This window comes from Camellia sinensis, chromosome 4, assembly GCF_055761805.1.
Source record: "Camellia sinensis isolate YWXY chromosome 4, ASM5576180v1, whole genome shotgun sequence".
Taxonomy (NCBI): Eukaryota; Viridiplantae; Streptophyta; class Magnoliopsida; order Ericales; family Theaceae; genus Camellia; species Camellia sinensis.
In genome coordinates this window covers 115,022,131-115,043,219 of record NC_138964.1, presented here as the reverse complement: position 1 = coordinate 115,043,219, position 21,089 = coordinate 115,022,131, and the positions used below count along the sequence as shown (strand labels likewise).

At 33.7% G+C, this 21,089-nt stretch overlaps 2 protein-coding genes and 1 long non-coding RNA gene across 3 annotated transcripts; 2 read left to right on the top strand and 1 right to left on the bottom strand.

Moving 5' to 3' along the window:
• Positions 1-11,601: 11,601 nt before the first annotated feature.
• Positions 11,602-13,039, top strand: LOC145789450 (uncharacterized). The gene is made up of 2 exons (XM_082866021.1): positions 11,602-12,321; positions 12,519-13,039. Exon 1 carries the CDS (start codon positions 11,676-11,678, stop codon positions 12,231-12,233), a length of 558 nt encoding a protein of 185 aa, XP_082722147.1. The 5' UTR covers positions 11,602-11,675; the 3' UTR covers positions 12,234-12,321; positions 12,519-13,039.
• Positions 13,040-14,600: 1,561 nt separating this feature from the next.
• LOC114258950 (HVA22-like protein j) lies at positions 14,601-17,234 on the bottom strand. The gene is made up of 5 exons (XM_082866022.1): positions 16,749-17,234; positions 16,508-16,606; positions 15,604-15,660; positions 15,458-15,521; positions 14,601-15,341 (listed from the first exon to the last, which is right to left on the bottom strand). Exons 1-5 carry the CDS (start codon positions 16,778-16,780, stop codon positions 15,102-15,104), a joined length of 492 nt encoding a protein of 163 aa, XP_082722148.1. The 5' UTR covers positions 16,781-17,234; the 3' UTR covers positions 14,601-15,101.
• A 1,342-nt stretch (positions 17,235-18,576) lies between these two features.
• LOC114258968 (uncharacterized) lies at positions 18,577-19,522 on the top strand. The gene is made up of 2 exons (XR_014365694.1): positions 18,577-19,019; positions 19,099-19,522. It is a non-coding gene; the product is annotated as an uncharacterized LOC114258968 (long non-coding RNA).
• Positions 19,523-21,089: the final 1,567 nt, after the last annotated feature.

The window sequence follows — 21,089 nt, the reverse complement described above, 5'->3', positions numbered from 1 at the left end:
ACTTCTGATCCTTTCCAGGAGCACACTGAGCAACTTTTCATTGATGGTCGGTCAGCTACCAATAGTGGCTTTCGGTTACCATTGGTGGCCGATCAGTTGATACAGGTGGCCGGTTGGCCACTGCTTTCTTGGACTTCCTTTTTTTGCTACAACAGAGAGCAAACAAAGGCAAAACAGTGTATTCTCAAGGAGTGTGTGTACTGTTACCCTCCTTGTCATTACACAAGTTCAAAGGAGAGTAATTATTGGCCCTCAAACCATCAACCAAGCATTTTTAATGCATGATGGCTAAGGAACCAAGCTTGTATAAGCTTAATGAATGCAAAACAAGACTCAACAAAACCATAACCCTATCATGTGTGATCAAGGGTGATGGTGACTAAGAAAAGCGGCACGTTTCATCACTTTGAGTATGAAATGTCCCATTTTTCTCGTGTTTGAATTAACGTCTGATTCGAATACATGCAATGAAACACAAAAGATGCTTTATCTTGCCTCTTTTACTTGTTTATTTTTATTTACTCATTTTAGCTTACCAATTCATTCTTTAATTGATTAGTCCAAAAGGTGAGTGTCCTTTAATTGAAAGTAGACTTAAACCACAAGTGTCTTGAGCATGAAAGAGACCTTATGCCATTGATAATGAACTCCCGAAGGAATTAAACCATTAAGCATGAATGTCGTCATTTCACACTCAAGCCAACAAGGGGTTCCAAGCCACTTTCAAAGTAAATGAAAGAGTGAATAATAGAGGGAGATTGCAGAGATTTCAGTGCTGAATGGAGTGCAACATGACACTAAAACATGCAAGCCCCTCATGCAATTTATGTTTAAAAGCCTAAAACATTAAGCTAGTGAAGCCTCTTTACACTACAACCACACAATACAAGTCTCAAAGGACCAAACCAGCTCAAAACAGAGCTGAAACTAGTCAAAACAGTAGCAAAAACATGTTAAGATTAAGGTACAAAAAGCTAGAAAAATATGCTCACATGTTAAGCTATCTAGGCATGCAAACAAGACACAAGGAGGGGAGGCTACCCCCTCCAATTTTGGACTTCAAAACAAGGTTTTTGCCACTGAAATAACTTTGAATTTCAGTGGTTAAAAGGCCCAAAAAGTTTGATTTTAATATGCTAAAAGATGGTGCAAAAGTCTACATAATTAAGCAACAAGAAGGGTGGATCACCCTTTTGCACAAAATAACCTCAAACCATCATGTTAAGTCTCCAAAATCAGAGTTTTTTTTATAGCTAAAAACCAGCTCAAAAGCAATAGAAAAGGATGGTAAAATAAGTAGTCAAAGCAAGTACACTAAACAAGTGAACTACCTCTTGAAGCTCAAGCACAAAACAGCTCCAAATTCCAGCTCAAACCTCCTTCAAGAGCTCAAAATAAACTCCAAAGAATCTTAGCTCAAAGGTGAGAGTGTTTGGTTAAGGTTCTATGTGCAAAGGTGTAGAGAAACTAGACTTTAAGGCACAAAATAAGGAGAGAGAGAGACAGAGAGAGAGAGATAGAGAGAGAGAGAAATTTGACCCAAATTTTCTAACCTCTAAAAATGGGGGAAAACACCCCCTATACATAGAAAAACAAGATTAAAGCTTGTATTCATCCCTCCATACACGTGTATGGAGATGCATTTCAGTGAGCAACAGCTGGCACAACTGGCAAATAAATACCTGAAAAAGGAGAAAAAAGGCTGCCGGCCATCATTGGTGGTCGATCGGCCATCAATATGGCCAGCTGACCATTAACATAGCCGACCTACCACCGCGGGTGGCCGATAAGAACAAGTTATGGCCGGCAGGCTGTGGGTCAGGCCGACAGGTCACCATCTCCTCCAGACTTGAAACAATAAGCCCTTGGTCCACAACCACGCACAAAACAGATAGGTTTAGAAGCTCAAAGGCAAGGCACTTCGCTGAGAACTTCGGGCACTCAAAACGAATACAAACATACAAAATCATCGAGTGTTCAAACAATGATGTCCAAATCTTGAGGGCGATCAAAAATGGGTTATCTACAGTTGCCCCTCTTTGACAGAACTCGAAAGTCATGAAATGACGTGAGTGAATGCCAAAGCCCAAAGACGACCTATTTTTGACAAGGCCAAAGACTTGGACAAACAGATGAACAAAACAAAGAATGGTTGTGCCCACAAGCTCCCTACGTATCCCTTTGCAAGGAATCAAACCAGCGTAGTTCTGGGGCAAGATGCAAATGATATGCACGATGTAAGAACGTAACTTATGATCATGCAATGAGACTGTAACGAAACATCTAGATGCAAGTGTTATGCAAAGAAATGCTACAGTAACCTCATACACGAAAGAAGTAAGTAAACACGCCATACGTGAGAATCACAAGCCAAACCACAATTCATGCAGAAATGATGTAAGAAAATTATGCAACCTTAACTATGCATCATGCAGGAAAGACAAAGAATAACACAAACGTCGTGCGCACCTGAGGCATCAAACAAGATTACAACGCGTTGCACGCGGAAGGAAAGAAGGGATGGTATGAACACCAGGTCACACCCAAATGTTCCTAAATGAAAATATCCTAACGCGTCACAAGCGAGGGGAGAAATGGCAACGAGAACACCGGGACACGCCCGCGTGTCTCTAAACAAAGTGTCTTAACGCGTAACATGCGAGAGGAGAAAGAGGTATGAGAACACCGGGACGCGCCCGCGTGTCTCTAAACAAAGTGCTCTAATGCGTCGCACGCGAGAGAAGAAAAGAGGAAATGAGAACACCAGGACGCGCCCGCGTGCCTCTGAACAAGGCTTCCTAACGCGTCGCACGCGAGAGGAGAAAAGAGAGAACGAGAACACTGGGATGCGCCCGTGTGTCTCTAAACAAAGTGTTCTAACGCGTCGCACATGAGAAGAGAAAAGAGGGAACGAGAACATCGGGATGTGGCCGCGCGTCTCTAAACAAAGCGTCTTAATGTGTCGCACGCGAGTGGAGAAAAGAGGGAACAAGAACTCCGGGACGCGCTTGCGTGTCTCTAAACAAAGCGTTCTAACGCGTAGCACGCGAGAGGAGAAAAGAGGGAATGAGAACACCGGGACGCGCCCCGCATGTCTCTAAACAAATTGTCTCAATGCGTCGTATACGAGAGGAGAAAAGAGGAAACAAGAACACTGGGACGCGCCCGCGTGTCTCTAAACAAAGCGTCTTAACGCGTTGCACGCGAGAGGAGAAAAGAGGGAACGAGAACACCGGAATGCGCCCGCGTGTTTTTAAACAAATCGTCCTAACACGTCGTACACGAGAGGAGAAAAGAGGGAATGAGAACACCGGGACGCGCTCGCGTGTCTCTAAACAAAGCGAGGTGTTCGAGGGACATGAATGATCTTACCTGGGATTCCTCTAAATGAACCATACATACAATATTGTCTGGTTGCACCAGCTTTGAATGAGCAGTACATATAATATCGTGCCTGCATAAGAAAGAAACTTAACATGTACAATACAATAAGAATGCATATTCTATGCAAGACGAATAACCGTGACACAATGTTAGAGGCTTGTTTTATGCACAACATGCAAGAAACAAAATAGAAGCATATTCTATGCGGCGTGAGCGAGAGCATGTTTTATGCAATGGACAGAGAAATGCATATTCCATGCAACAATAGCAAACGCATGGTTGATGCAATAGGTACAAACATTTTCTATGCAAATGTAAGGGCATGTACAATGCAATACAACGCAACATGCATATTCTATGCAAACATGAGAGCATGTGTAATGCAATACAACGCAACATGCATATTCTATGCAAATATGAGAGCATGTACAATGCAATACAACACAACATGCATATTCTATGCAAAATAAAAACAATGCATATTTAATGCAACCTGCATATTCTATGCAAACTAACAACAATGCATATTCAATGCAACATGCATATTCTATGCAAACATGGGGATGCATGTTTTATGAAACAATACAAAATGCATGTTCCATGCAACGACAAAGAAATGCACGTTCTAAGCAATGACAAAAGCGTGTTTGATAAAGAAGACTCAATGGCAACTTCCGATTTACCTCTCGGAAGAGTTGCAATATGTTTAAAAAAAAAAGGATACACCTCGCCCATGTTGAGTAGTGACGAGCCATGCACCGAAGACACAGTTCGAGGCTTCCACAAAGACACTTTGAGCTTAAAAGTGAGCTTTTCTTGCACTTTCTCGAGAGATGAGGGCACAAAACAATAGAAAAACACACATGGAGAGCACTGAACGCCTGTCGGCCACTAGGGAAGGTGATCGGCCACCCATCGGCCACTAGTGGTGGTCGGTCAGCCACCGATGGAAGTTTCGGGGCAAAATGGCCATTTCACCTCAAGTGTTTAAGTATAGGGCTCCAAACCTTATTTCCTCACTTCCCCATTGCCGAAAATCATCCTCCTCCCTCTCTAGACTTTCCTCCTCTTTAGATCCGAGCATTAGACGCGTTTTCCAACACCCCATAAACATTTTCTTCACTAAACCGTCGTAGTTTACTCCGTTTTGAACCGATTGAAAGTCGATTTCGGTGCTTCTTTCTTCATTTCCACTACTTGAGGCTTGTTTCCCTCGAGTTACCCTTGAGTTTGGTGCCATTTCCCAGGCTTTGACATTTTCTCTCATTTTCTCTCTCTCAGAGTTGACTTTTGTTGACTGTGGGTCCGATTTTGGACTCATCTCAATAATTCAAACCGTCAAAATGTAGAGTTCGTCAAGTACATCATCCTTACAAAAAATCATGTTGATCAGATATTGATAGCAATTTGATCAGCTTGCATTCAACAACAATTATGATTTTAAAAATAAATCGCAAACACTAATGCAAGCTGATCATGTAACTATTGATATCCGATTTACGTGATTTTTTGCAAAGATGATGTACTCGACGAACTCTACACATTAAACAATTTGGATCATCAAGATCGGCCTAAAGTCAGATCCACCACGATCTAACAGTATTGTCTAGTCCGTTTCTGGACTTGGAGAGGAACTGGACCAATTAAAAAGTGAGTGTAATAAATAAATATTTATTGTATAAAAAGAAGCACCCTAAATTATAGTATTGAGATTTTAATTCTCCTCCTAGGCCATCCAAACATAATAATAGCCTAAAATTGAAAGATAATAGAATGAAGAAGTAGTTGAGGTTGGATGGAAGTGATTGAGAAGAAGTGGTGAGTGGTGGTTCATAACAGAAGTCACACAACATACCAAACCACCACACATTTCCACAGTAGGAATTTAAATGCTTAGCACAAAACATTGAAAATGAAATGTTGAAAAATACACTGAACAAATCTTTAAGCCACTCAACATTGACCAATTCTATTAACAAAAAAACAAAAAATAAAATAAAATAAAATACTTGAAAGCTAAGTTTTAGAGATGCATACAAGTGGCTGGTTAGCCATGTTCAGATCTAGCCTCTCGCTTTCTTTGATTATGCCAAAACGTTTGGGGCCACTGCTCTCTCTCTCCATTTGTTCCATAGTAGTAAAAATTTCAATTGCAATTTTAATCTCAGAAATATGTACATAAAAGGGTTTACAATGGCTTGGTTAGACTTGCAAAAATGGCATCTAGATCTATAATTAATTTTTTTGTATTAGTCCTGTTTGACTACCATGCTAATATCTTAATCTTAAAACTTGCCCATGTCAAACCATCTCTTACGGGGCCGACAAACCATCTCTTATGGGCCATGCCACGACCCAACTCCAGGGGTTTAGAGCTAGAATCGCAATTCAATAAAAGTTCTAACCGTAACAATTTAAATGACGTAGGCAGAGACAAAATGAAAGTAAGAAAATAATTAAATAGAAAATGTGTTTCATTCTATTATTTTGATAAAAGAAAATACATTTATAGGGCTTTTATTATTTTATTATTTAGTGATCGGCTCTCAGTAAAAAGAACAAAAGGAAGAAAAGAAAAGGAAAAAAATAAAATAACGGATCCGCATCAAATTCTTGTGCGGGTTCTACTACACGAGATTACGGATCTTTCTTAAATCTCATTACCTGATAGGGTAACAGCTATAAGCATAAAACAAAATGAGAAATATTATGCCAAGAGTATAGGGAATACAAAATAATCGTGAATAGTTAGTTAAGTTAAACAATTACATAACTTAATTTGAATAAACAAATTATTCAAAGTAGCAAAAAGTGAAATACAGAAATTATGTAAATAAATAACCATAACTACGGTATAGAATAGAACATAGGTCATAGGAGTGACAGTCAAAACATAGGTCAATGGATTCATGACAAACAGAGGACCACAAAGTGGCCAAACAAAGGTCAATGGTTATTTGAATCTCCTAAGGTATAGGACTCCCATGGTGGTACTTATAGAAAATAATTGTTTACAAAATTATTGCCAAATAATTTCTAAAATTTAAACAAACATATCTATGAATTTCAATAAAAGCAAATGGAGTTCAGAAAATAATTAACGTAATTGAAATATAAATATAAGTCATAAAACATAACTTATATAAAATAAATTATAATAATTCAAAATATACATAAAATATATTTTAATAATTTAAAGTATAATATAACTGACCTTAATATTGATCCTTAACCTTTAACATTTTACTCTTGATTTCCCTCCTTCTTAACTGTCTGCGGCACCTTTGTTGCATATATGTTTTTTTTTTTCTTCGTTGCTATGATGATTAACCATTTACTCCTTATATACCCGAAAGAAATGGTGATTCACCCTATTTCAGTATTACCCTACCCTCCCCAATGACTCAATTCCTTAAATAAGTAGGTGTCACGTTGTTCCTAAATCTTTATCTATGATCTAAAATATTTGTATCTATTAAGACTTATCTTAAATATTCTTTTGTTTTACTTAGTTTATATCACTTTGTTTTGTAATTCTTAATTAAATTACATTTTATCGCTTATCATCATAAATTAATTATTTAATTTGACCATTACTATCACTATTATTGTTATTATTATCATGATTGATTGTAATATTAATCAAATATGTAAGGTGTCACAAGCTAAGTAGTAAGCTTGGCTTGTGAGCTTAGTCTAACTATCTAAGATTTAGGGTCCGTTTGGGAAGAATTAAAGTGGGTTTTTTTGGCTATTTTAGTCACAAAAGACAAAATAGGCTATTTTAGCCACAAAAAATAAAACATCACATCCAACCCATAATCATTATACTCTTCTCTCACAAAAAAAGTAAAAAAAGCCAAAAAGCCAAAAAGCCCTTCCCAAACCAAGCTTTTTAGCCCAGGCTAAAATAGCCAAAAAAATCAAAAAACAAAAAAGCCAACCCACTTCCTAAACGGAGGCTTAGGCTTATATATAAATATATATTTAATTTTTAAATTTTTTTATTTTATTTTATGTATAGGCTGGGTCAGTGGGATGGTCAACAAGCCACCTCTCATGGGCCAACAAGCTGATCTTGAAACCCTAGGCCTAGCCCAAGCCTCATTATGGTTGGACTCTGAAATTCTCGTCCGGATAGACAAGCTTAGGACAAATCGTAAACATTTGAGTTAAATAATGACCATTTTATATACATGTAAAGCTAATTGAAATGTTTCTAGCTTTCCTCAAGCACATAACACACTTAAATTATTTTTGTAATTCTTGCATTTGGGTTTTTTTGGTTAATCCACTAGTGATTGTGATAGAAAATTATAAACAATATCAATTTTTTTAAATATAAAATTTATCACTATAAATATTTGAGGATAAATTATATTGATTTTTTTTAGATTTAAAAAAAATATAAAAAGACTTGCTAATTAGACATAATTATTTTGATTTTCTTTTTAATAAGATAAAATAATTGAAATTAATGCATGCAATAATGGATATGGAGATAATAAAAGATAAACTATACATTTAAAAGTAATGACATGTCATTATTATTCATGCATAATAACAAGAGAATTATGTAATATGAATTAAAATTTTAAAAAATAATATAATTATATTAAATTTATAATATATATATTTTCAAATTTCTCTTGAAATTTTCATGAATGTTTAATTAAATTGCCTTGGTTATGAGAAAGGGCTAGAATAATCATTGATATTGCTTGGTTGTGTTTTTTCAAAAATACTTTTCAGAAAATTCTACTTTCTTGTTTTCCGTATTTTTTTATTTTTATTGATTTTTTTAATATTTTAAGCAATTTCTTTTACTATTTAGACATACCTAACATAAATATACCTAAAAAGTAAAAAATTTGTGAAAAAAACCTTTTAAAAATTCACTAAATATCAAAAATACAAAAAAAAAAAAAATGAGAATTCAGTACATTTTTTGTATTTTATGTATTTATTAAAATTTTAAAATATTTTTTCACAAATTTTTTACTTTTTAGATACATTTAAGTAAGGTGCATCTAAAAAAGTAAAAAAAAATGTTTAAAATTTTAAAAATATTCACTAAAATTAAAAAAATATGAAAACTAAAAAACTGAGTTTCCAAAAAACTTAATTCAAAAAACTTTAATCGGATATGCTTAATCTGTAATACAAATTTAATGGTTGTAATTGTCAATTTGCTCGGTAAAGTTTTTTCATAAATATATTACTCTCTCTGTTTTAAAATATTAGTCATTTATTTTATTTTTTATTATCTCAAAATATTAGTTCATTTTCAAAAATTAAGAACAATAATAGTATGAATTTCTTATTTTGTCTTTCTTTTAAATTCATTAACAACATAAAAAGTAAAATTATGACAATTAATATTCTTTAAAAAATGTACTATCAAAGACTATTTTGAAAAATTATTTTTTTTAAAGTGCAATAATTATATTACAAATAAAATAAAATAAATAAATTTCTTAGAAAAGGCTATTATTTTGAGATAAAGGAGTATCTTAAATATCAAAGATTAACAATCAAATCAAACCTTCACGAATAATGTTATATATATTAATTAATGTACTAACTAGTATACTAACAGATCATGTGACATAATTTTAAAAGTTTTAAGTATTTGTAATTCATATACTAGGTGGGGTCAGTAACACTCTAAAATATTTTTCTAAAAAATAAATAATAAAAAATTATTAAAGACACCCAAAGGGTCAACTTTCTTTTTGGTCCATAAAAGCTTGCAAGCACCACGAGACACAGGAAGACAAAGATTAGCATTTTTAAGGAACTGTTTGTTTGTTCTTTAATTTAATTTTATTAATTACTTAATTAATTAATAATAGTGAGCGCATTTTCAACTGGAGCCTCTCTCTTTTTGGCCCACTTTTCCTAATTTCTCTTTTTTATTTTGTTGTCACAAGTTTAATAATTTATTATATTTACTAAATAGATCCTCTCTAAAATGAATTGAGACTAACTTAATTGATTATAATTGTTATATTTATTAGTTACGAATTTAAAAAAAGAAAAAATCATATACCGAAATTTTATACAAAAAATATCATTATTATTACCAATAAAATCTGTCATCATAATATTTTGTTTAAAGTGAAGACTTTATGATACAGTGAAAAATTTATGTTAAATTATATCATTCTATATAAAATATAAAAATTATTAAATAAATTTCTATTAATATGTCATAACTTAAAATATCCTTGTAATATTTTACAGCACAACTGTGATAGGCATAGCTTTTGAAATTCAAAATTTTGATTATATATTTAATATTAGCCAATTATGTAATTATTATTATTTTTTGTGCGTGTATTTTAAAATAGTTAAGTTAAACAACTTAACATCTCCTCTACTAAACAATTTTAAAAAGATAGAACCAGCTTGGTTCCAGTAAGAAATTTTTTTGGGTTAATTATAATTTTTCATTAAAGATTTTACAGATTTTTCACTTTAAATCCTATTGTTTCAATTTTGAAAAATTAAGGTTGCATTTGGTAGAGTTTTGTAAATATGATTTGAGAGTATGAGTTGTATTTTGAGTTTGTGAGTTGTAGAATTATGATTTGAGTTTAGAAAATTTGTTTGGTTATGATTTTTTAATAGAGTTTTGAATTGAGTGTGGAATTGAATTTTGAAAATTTGACTTGACATGTGAAGTAAGAAAATTTGTTTGGTTATGAGTTTTGAAATAAATATTGAAAATAATTTAAAATGTTATAATTTAAAATAATTTAAAATAATTTAAAAAAGTTTTCAAAACTTAATTCAAATTGTTATAACTCATAACAAAACACACTACTTTCACACTATTGAAAATTCTGATCAACAATCATAATCAAACTCTTTTTAAAATTCAATTAAAAAAATTTATTATTAACAGAAAATAACAATAATCAATTTTTTAATTAAAAATACTACAAAGGAAATAATTTTTTTTCAAAATAAATTTAAATCATAAATATTTAAATAATTTAAAAATTTTAATAAGTAAAAAATTAAAATAAATATTCAAAAAATTTAAATCGTAAATATTAAAATAATTTAAATATTCAAAAAATTTAAATAATTTAAAATGTTAATATTTTAAATTTAAAAACAACTCTACACTCAAATCGTAACCAAACACATAAAACAAAAATCAATTAAGAAATTATTTTCAAAACTCATAACCAAACTCATAACTTGAAATTCCATACTACTTTCACAACTCTACACTCAAATCGTAACCAAATGCATAACAAAAAAATTAAAATATTTAAAAATAATTTTATAAAATAGAGTTTGAATTTGTTTTTATAAAATATTTTAAAATTTTAAAAATTAAAATCATAATATTTTGAAATTAAAATATTTAAAAATATTCAAAAAATTAAAAAAATCGTAATATATTTAAATATTAAAATATTTAAAATCTTAACAAAATTAAAATATTTAAATATTTAAAATATTTAAAAAATTAAAATATTGATTTGAATTGAGATTTGAAAAAAGTTTTGAATTATGTGTTTGATTATAAGTTTTAAAAAGTAATAATTATGTTTTGAATTGTGTTGTGAGAAATGTATATAGAATTATGATTTGAAAGCTTAAAACGAACAACACACTCAAATCAATGGACGGAACTATAATTTGAAAAGTTTACCAAACATAGCCTAAATCTTAAAGTTTCATTCGTGTTTCAATATGACCCCTCCATTCATCTCCATTTATGTAAAGTAACGGAGAGAGTTTAAAATAAAAAATATATGAAATCTTGAGATTTTTTGTGCAATTAACCATTAAAAAAAATTAAAATCACTAAAATTAAACTTCAATATTTTACGTATTTTTCACTTTAAACTCTAACATGTACTTTAAACACCCTTGGTTACCTTGCAGAATGGAGATGGACGGAGAGGACCCATTTAAACATGAATAGAATTTTATGGTTTAATTTATCGAAATTAAAACACTAGAGTTTAAAGTAAAATGCGTGAAAATTTGAAGTTTTTTTGTTTTTTGTAATTAATCTATTTATTTTATTATATAAAATTTATAAGTTTATTTTAAGGGGAATTGACTAGTAAATTTCAATTTATCATCTAATTTATTAATAACAAATACTATAAAAATATTAATTAATAAAATGAAAAATAATTAGTATATAATTTTCGTACCCCATACTTTTATGGAAAAAGAAAAAAAAAAAAAAAAAAAAAAACTGATTTAAATTAATTTGTTTGAGAGAGTGAGAGTGAGAGTGAGAATTCTCTGCTGGATCAATGGATTCCATGGACTTGACGACGGCGAAGAGACCAAACCCTCTTCTCCGGCGCAGAAACTCAATCGCCACCTCCGCCCTCGTCCCCTCCACCCTCACCCTCCCAACAAAACCCCTCCACGCCGCCAGCTTCCCCACCGTCGCCGCCGCCGCCGCTTCCGCCGCCTCCACCTCATCATCATCATCATCCAATTCATCATCACAACCCTTCCAATCGATCATGGATTTCGAGCTCATCTTCATCAAACCCCTCTCCTACACCTCCCTCAAGGACCTCCTCCCCTCCTCCGCCGTGAATTCCCCTACCTCCTCCGCCCCTGCCCAGTCCGGCTACGAGATCTCCATCCGCAACCGCCTCGTCAAACAGGCCGCCTGGGCCTACCTCCAGCCCATGTCCACCTCGCCTGGCTCCGGCGGCCGCCACTTCCTCTGCCACCTCCGCTCCAAAATCTCCTCCCACCTCCTCAACAATCCCTTCACCTTCTTCCTCCGCTTCCTCTCCCGTTCCATATCCCGAGCCTTCGATCACCTCCTCCGATCCATTCGGAGCTTCAAATAACACTCCAAACCTAATGCTAGGGTTGTTGTGTATTTGTTATGTATATTTATTTTCAATCATATGTGCACATATAACGCCAAACCTAACGGTATCAATAACAACCTGCTATTTGTTATCTATATTAATCTGCAATTATTCAAAACTTTTTCTTTTTTGTTTTTTTTTTGTTTTAATTTTTCATTAATTTCAAGTTCTCTCCATATATAGAAAACAAATTACATGGGGGTACAAAAAGCTAATTGAATTTGAGTGTGTTTTTTTTAATGGAATCCTTTGGACCGGCAGAGTCGGAGCCGGGCGGCGTGTAGCTGATTGTCGACACCGGTTTCTTTTTCATCGGTTGAACTGGGTTCCCTACGGGAGCTTGGTTCGGGTTCCTCTTGAGTAGTAGTGTGTATGAATTCTGCTTGGCTGTGGAGGCGAACTTGACCTGCCTCTGATTTGGGTGAATTGGCCACGAACCGGTGGTGATTTGCAGTCCCAAGAGATGTAGGAGGTAGTAGTGGCCGCCCCCTCTTGGAGGATGGGTGCCTGTGCTTGTTAGCCATACGGTGGTGAAATGCTGGTGATCCAGTCGGAGAGGATGGAGGAGCTGCTGCCGTTGGGTATGGGTTTTCATTCTTATGCTGCTGCTGCTGCAACATAGGCTGGTTAAGCTTATTTGTTATATTGAATTTTGAAACATATGAAGGTGAAATTAGTGAACCATTTTCTAATATATAGAGTAAATCGATTTGTGTGTAGTACAATGCATTCTTGTTAATGCAATTGTGTCTTTGAATGAATGAATGACAATTTTCCTACAATTGCTTGTCCATGACATTATGATTTGTTAGCTACATTAAGGTGCTAATGGTACAGGTGCTTGTTTTCTTTACTTTGTGATTAGGGCTCGAGTTCCATGGTTGTCGTGTTTGGTTTTGGTTTTGGTTTTGTTTTTGTTTTATGTTTTCATTTTCCCAGAGGCACAAGTAAAAATTGTTTGACAAACTTTCCGAAAATAGCTTCTGCAAAAATTGTTAGAAAACAACCCACTTTTTAGGAAATATATCAAAAAGTTGTTTTGAATTTTTGAAAGTGTTTGTTGCATAAAAATGAAAAGGATGGATGTTTTGAACTTTTCACTGTTTTTATTTTTGAAAACATGAAAACGAAACACATAGGTGCCGTTTAGTAACACTTACGTTTTTAGTTTTCTGTTTATATTTATAAAAATTTTAAAAAACTCAAATAAAAGCTTGTTTGGTAAAATGTTTGATTTATAAATCAGTGGTCTCAGTTTATAAATTTGGCTAAAAAATAAAAACACAAAAAATGTGTTTCCGTTTTGAATTTTGAGTTTTTTTTTTTTTACCACCCAACACTAGCCACCACCTGTCACAATTTTCCATCACTGTTTTCCGCCACCACCACCCACTCCCAACCACCACCTGCCACCACCACTCACTACCCACCTGCCACCACCACCCGCCACCACCACCTACCTGTCACCCACTCGCCATCACCACCCACCCCTCGCTACCACCACCACCACCCACTACCCACCTGCCATCCACCCGCCACCACCCACCACCCACCACTACCATCCACCGCTCGCCGCCACCACCCGCCACCTACTTGCCACCACCACCACTCACCACCCACCTGGCACCAGCCACCTGCCACCACCAGCCACCCACCACTACCAGCCACCTGCCACCCATCCACCACAACCACCCACCACCACCATCACCCACCACCCACCACCCACCCGCCACTCACTTACTGCCACCACCCACTATCCACTACCACCACCTCCACCACCCACTCGCTACCACCTACCACCCGCCACTGTCACTCACCACCATCCGCCACCTACCTGCTACCACCACCCACTCGCTACAACCTACCACCCGTTACCGTCACCCACCCACCATCACCACCCACCCACCCACCCACCATCCGCCACCCACTTGCCACCACCACCCACCCGCCACCACCCACCACCACCAGCTACCCACCACCCACCATCACCACTTTCCACCACCGTCTTCCGCTGCCGCTTGTCACCACTTGCCATTTCTCACTTTTTTTTTTTATATATTTTTAAATTTTTTAAAACATTTTGCCAATTACCAAACGCGTTTGTAGTGTATGTTAAACAAACAATAAACAAAAATCAGTTTATAAAATTTTTGTAAATATAAACTGAAAACGTAAATATTACCAAACACACTTTTATGTCTAGGTATCACAAACCATCTTCCCATAAACACTTCATTGTCACAAATCTCTGCAATTCAAAATCTGTTTGCCCAAATGGTGAATGGTGAAATTTTGTGATAGGGTTAATAGAAATTAAGAAAGAAAGTAGGAACAGTTTAGAAATGTTGTCAATAGCAGTTCTTGCTTAGATTTTTCAACCTGTCAAATGTAACAGTATAGTATTTTAAAAATATTATCCAAACCATGCATAATTGGAAGCTCAAAGCTCAAACTTGTTATTTACAGAAGTGGTGTGGTTTGGATTTGAAACTACAAGTGTGTCTATACATGTTATGCCTAATTGTTCATGGAACAGATCGTTTCTTTGCTTTGAGGGTGGGATGATATAAGGCTCACAAAGCTATGAACCCTAGATAATAACATGGGACCAATAGCCTTGTGAGTGACTCTGTCATATTCTGTGTTCTATTTCTGTGCGCATAGTAAGGGGTGGTTTGGAATGTCCTAAAAAAGTGCACTTTTTGACTTATTGGTGGGTTTGGGTTGGGTTTGATGTGATGTGTTAGAGAGGTGATGTGATTTAAATAAGATGATGTGACTTAAATAAGATAGTGACTTTTTGACTTTTTTAGTACATGCCAAACTAGCCCTAAGACTCGATAGCTAACCCGTTGGAAGCTTTACCTCATCGTTGGGTTTTGTTGTTGTAATCTTTCCAGACTGAGCAGCCATGTACTGAAGAGCTTGGATGAATGTTGATTGCCCTATTTTTGTGCAGTTTTGCCAGTAGTAAGTAGCCAAGTCCCATGCCCTGGCCCTCAGCTCCTGCAATTTCCGGTCAATCTCTGTCTCATGCTTTGATATGTATGGCCGCAGGAAAGTTTTGTAGATATAGCTGGTTCCCTGCATTATTAACCACCACAAAATTATTTCTTTTAGCACATCATAATCATGTTTGGCGATGCCTGGTTTGGTGATGCGATTAATTGTCCCTTTCTTTCTTTCTTTCTTTTTTTTACCTTGGTCTTTGGGTACCACAGGTAGATAAACATGGCAAGCTTTATCTCACCATACATTGGCAACCTTCAAAAGCATTAAAACAAAGCTTTATATTTCAACATGAGAAATGGATACAAGCAAAGATTGAGAAAAACTGTGTATATACCACGAAATGAATATATCTCCGATTCTCTCAAAGACTGTAAACACTGCCACAATTATCCTGCAAAATTCATAAACAATAGCTGATTAAAAAACCTGTTGAATTGCAAAAAAATTATCTTTTTTTTTTTTTTTTTGGGGGGGGGGGGGAGGGGTATTTATTCTTTTTCCTCTGTTTTTTGTTTTTTTAAAGGGAATTTATCATGAGGGATTGGAAGAGAAGAGACCCTTCATTTGATTCATTTTTGGAATCATCTACACTAGAAATCCACATATTCATGACAATTCATGCCGATCTACAAGTTCTCGAAAACCTGTTGAATCAAAAACTAGTTTTTTGTTCTGGGTATTTATTCTGTCTCTGTTTTATCTATTTTTTGATTGGGAAATGATCACATCAATAAGTTGAAGAACAGTTGGAAATGAAGAGACTCTTCGATTGATTTGTTTTTAGAACCAACTAGAAATCAACAAATTCATGGCATTTTATTTCATTTCAATTTTTTCTTGAAACTTCTTTCACATCCATTAATTCTTGCTCATAAGTTCACGCATTGAAGAGTATGAATCGCCATCATCGCTAATTTTTCATACATATTCAATTGTTTTGGATTATTTGTTCACCCTTTGAATTATCACCAGCTATTTTTATTCGATGACCATGTCGTTATTGTTTGAAAGCTGAAAATGATCCTATTATTATTATTGACTATAAACAAACTATATTTAGTTTTCAGGTTTTGTATTTACAAAAAATTGCTTAGGTAAAAGTGAGAGGGGTAACCATGCCAAAGTTTTAAAAAATAAAATTTGATTAGCTTGTACCACACTAGACATTTTAAACAGACTAGCACCAACAATTTCACAAAACATATTTGAGTCAACTTCAATTGCAATTCTGTTCTTACCAATATTGACACCAAAATCGAAGCTCTTCGATCTCAACTCTGTTCTTCTCAACTGTTTTGAAACACTCAAATGCAGGGTAAGCATATCCAAGGACCAGACTGCCAATCAAACATGTAAGAATCTTCCTTTAATTAGGTCAATAATCCAAGAATATTCATTTAAGAAAAAAAAAAGAAAAAAGAAAAAGAAAAAGCAAGGAATCAAAGAGTGGTAGAAAAGAATGATCGATTGATAACATACACAAGTCCTCTGGTGAAGAAATCTCCCAACATCCTTAATTCCTATCTCTCAATGTTCGCCAATATTCCTAAGCAACCAAATAAATCATCATATATATATACACAAATACAAATGAAAAACAAATACATCAATTTTTACAAAGTTGACATTTAAATATTCAAATGGATTGGAAAAAAATATCAAGAAGAATATAAATAATTTGAAAATTTGAATTTGAAAACCCAAAAATAGTTGAATCATACTTGTGAAAAGCAAAAACAAAACAAAACAAAACAAAACCCAATAAGCAATTGTGCCGAAGACTCGTGATCCCTTTATGCAAAGATCAAACGGTTGAAAACAGGGGTATTTGACGGATTCAAAGACTACATTCGAATGAAAGTATCAAAAACAGTTTTCAAGAAAAGAAACAGAGAGAAATGGGGTTTGAGATTAGTTCCTTTCAAAGAAATGTAATTGAATTCACCATGTAAATCTAGTGTTCCTGTATGTACATATAATTTACAGTTCCAATTTATTTGTTATTCTTTGTTTTGGTTTCTCACCGATCATAATTAGGTGTTACGCAATTCCTAACCCATGTTGCCTTCACCATCTTCCATGGCCTTTTTTATTTTTTTATTTTGGTATGAAGAAAGAGAGGATAAAAAAGTACATATATTCTGCTTGGTTAAGTTCTCAGAATCTGTTTTTAAACTTTTTTTTAAAAAAAATTACAAATTAGTTTGACAAAAATAAACACACAAAAAGAATATATTTTTGAATTTTCTAAAATTGACTTTGTCCCCCCAAAGTAAAAAATCGTATGAAAACATTTTTTCATTAATATTTACCAAACTAATTTTTTAAAAACTTTCTGCAATAAATTCAGAAAACTTATCCGAACAAATTTTGTGAGTGCAAATTGAAGGAGCAATTTTCTATCATCATTTACTAAGAAAAATAATAATATATATTGTTTCTGTGGTGCATGCATGCAATTCACAAAACCAATTTGAAGTTAGGCAACTTCAACAGCATTTTAAAGACTTTTGAAACCTTAATTAGCAATTGTTATTCTCCACAAACACTACTCTTCATAACAAAATTGATCAATCAACTTCACTTCCAAACAAGATAGATTTTCCTCATCTTAGCTCAAGTTAGTACATTGGTCTATTTAAGAAAACAAATGGTATTACCGAAATTAATTAAATAAGAAATAAACAAATAACACAATGTCATCAAAATGGTCATGAAGACAATCCTTGGTGTAATTATGTATTGGAGTGGATATGATTTGAACATGACTAGTGACCATGGAATAGTATCCTAATGATTCTAACCTAACCTCAAAGACCTTTGATTTCATAAATGGATAGTATTATTTATACTATCTTACATGTACATTAGTCGTTTTACATCATTTCAAATTCAAATATTTATATATATATAATATTTATTAGGGTATGCCTTGTATTTTGTAAGTTGAATATAGTTATCAATTTTTTTAGGCCACTCAGGTCCATTTTTGAAACTCACGAGCCTCTGGGCCCAATCTTAAATTTTTTGAGGCCAAAATGATATAATTTGTCTTAAAAAGACACTTATATTTTCAAACATTACTTGTTTATCTCACTTATTTGTTCAAAAGTCCCACTATCTACCCGCATTTGGGTGAATGGAAACAAAATGAGAAATACCCAGAAAATTGAGATGAGATTAAAGAAGCAACAAATACATCTATCTAACAGAATAGTTTCAGACATTAAGAAATTATATATATATATATATATATATATATATATACTATTATTAAAAGCCAACAGGAGTTGTGGTGTCCTGAAGCCTCTCTAAATTTTTTTTTTGTATTTTTCCTAAAATGACCTTAACAATTATGTTATTTTTACACTAATATCAATTTATAACTAAGGGTAATATCATAAATTCAAACCAACCAATTCCACCACCCACGTTCCCAAACTGCACAGCAGTTTTAAATCAGTTAATTTTGCTTTGAATTGAAATCAGTTAATTTTGCTTTGAATTGATGAAGTAGAGATTGGAGAATGAAAGACTTCATCAACAGTGGAGATTTCATCAACATTCCTACATATATCTATCTTATCCTCAACGACGATTTAGATCGCTTCACAGTCTCTCTGAATTTGTCTCTGAATGGACGGTCTGATCAAGGGCTTGATCGATGTGGCACTGGGTCACAACGACGACAGAGACGAAGAAAGAAACTCTGAGTCTCGCGAAGATCGGTCCAGATCCACTTGGGCAGAGGTTAGCTTCGGCTTCAATATGTTGATGTTATTATATAGGTTGTGAATGTGGTGATGATTCTGTGATATATAATGCGCAGGTGGTGTCTGGGGAGCAGGATAACGACGAACCGAGCGGTGATCGTGGTCACGATCGTAATCAGTGGAATAGAGAGGTTTGGTTTTCTTGGTGTGGTGAAATTGAGAATTGTGATGAAATTTTGCTTCTGATATCTGAGATTGCTTTCAGTAAATCAAATGATCAAAAAACAGTGCTTCTATTCAATTTTGTAGAATGTTTTTGACAGTATACTTGAATCACATCTCTCTGGTATACTGTTTTTTGTGTTTGTATGATGAAAACAATAAGTTGCAGTGAAGGGGGGGGATTGTTTTGTTTCATCTTTACACCAGTACAATGGAGTTCCTGCGGAAGAAAAGAAAAGAGATTTGATTTGGTGTGGTTCACTCTATGATAGGATTGCAAATAGATGGTACTGATAAAAAAATGGTTGGTTTGGTTGATTAATGTTTTCAATCAAGTAAGGATGTTTGTTTGCTTAATTTCATGTTTTCATTTTATTTTATTTTTTAATTTCGAAGCAATTTTTTTTTTCTTTTTTTTTTTTTTTTGTATTTGCGCTGGCTTTTGCAGGCTTTTTTGAACAGTTTTGCACCATCACAACTGTTCGCAATTTTTTAGACTTACTTAGATTTAAACACTTTGGGGTTGTTTTCCATTTCACTTTTTTAAGCTTTTGTTTTTTTTTTTATTTTTAAATTCAGTATTTAAAAATTTTATTTGTTTGTTTACTTAATTTTGTGTGTATGTTGTTTAAAATAAAATTTAGTGCTCTTAAAAAAAATCATATAAAATGAGTGTCTTGGATTTTTTTATTTTTAATTTTTGTATTTTTTTGTGTAATATTGTTAATCATACTTTCGATAAAAAAATTTATAGAAAATGAAATGTTTTATTGTGTTATCAGGTTTTAAAAAAAAAAAAAATTTGATTATTATTTTTCTTGGTTTATATCAACATTTGTGTTTGTGTGTTTACAATATATGTCTTAATTTTTTAAATTTTTTTTTGGATTTTTTATTATTTATATTAATACATTATTATTTATTTTTTGTATTTATATTATTTGAAAAAATAATATGAAATTTATATTATAATTCTAAAAGAAATTGCATAATTCTAAAAGAAATTGCACACGCATCGCGTGTGCCCGGCCGCTAGTATATATATATATATATATATAATATCCATAGCAAAGACTGATTAGCGAAAGGATTGAATTATTGGGTAGATGACCACTGTAATTGCTCTGAGTTCAGAAAAAAATTACATACATATAGAAACCTTTTGGTCATCTAGATTGAGAGACCGAGATGGATTGAGAGACCGAGAGAAAAAGGGAGATAGAGAATCCGACAGAAAGAGAAAGAGAAAGAGAAAATTTGGCGGAAATTTTGGGGAAAATGAATTGAGAAAGCGAGAAAGAAGACGGACTGAGAAACCGAGAGAAAGAAAAATCCATACCTGTGAACCAGCGAGCGCGAGCGCGAGAGAGGGAAAATTTGGCGGAAATTTTGGGGAAAATGAATTGCTCTGTTCTTTGTGAAAAAATCACTCTATTAGGATCAAAGTTTCAATTTATATAGATTAGGATCAAAGGAGAGAGAGGAAGAGAGAGAGATCTCTGAGGAGAGAGATTGAGACCGGATCAGTTGGAGAGAAAGAACTTCCCACATTTTATAACTTCCCACGTTCAATAACTGCTTTCAACTTCCATCTTTTTTTGTTTTTATACGCATGTATCTATCTACTAATCATATATATATTGAGGGTGTTTGGTGCAGCTTTTTTAAGTCAATTTATGGCTTCTGGCTTTTAAAAAATTATTTTGGACTGTTTGGTTAAACTTATTTCAAACAGCTTCTGATTCTAACAACTTATTTTAAGTCAAAAAAACTGATTCTGAGAAGCTGCTCACCCCTTGCTTCTGATTATCAGCTTCTGCTGTGGACATGTTAATTCACGGTTATACTCTTAGATTTTTTTATTTTTTATTTTTTTAAAAATAGA

Excerpts from the sequence above, each read along its gene's own strand:
- LOC145789450 (XM_082866021.1), top strand. The coding sequence starts at position 11,676 with ATGGATTCCATGGACTTGACGACGGCGAAGAGACCAAACCCTCTTCTC.
- LOC114258950 (XM_082866022.1), bottom strand. The coding sequence starts at position 16,780 with ATGTTGGGAGATTTCTTCACCAGAGGACTTGT. Across the intron at positions 15,522-15,603 it reads GGAGATATATTCATTTCGTG|GTTGCCAATGTATGGTGAGA; the intron begins GTATATACACAG and ends ATGCTTTTGAAG. Across the intron at positions 15,342-15,457 it reads TGTGGTACCCAAAGACCAAG|GGAACCAGCTATATCTACAA; the intron begins GTAAAAAAAAGA and ends TTAATAATGCAG.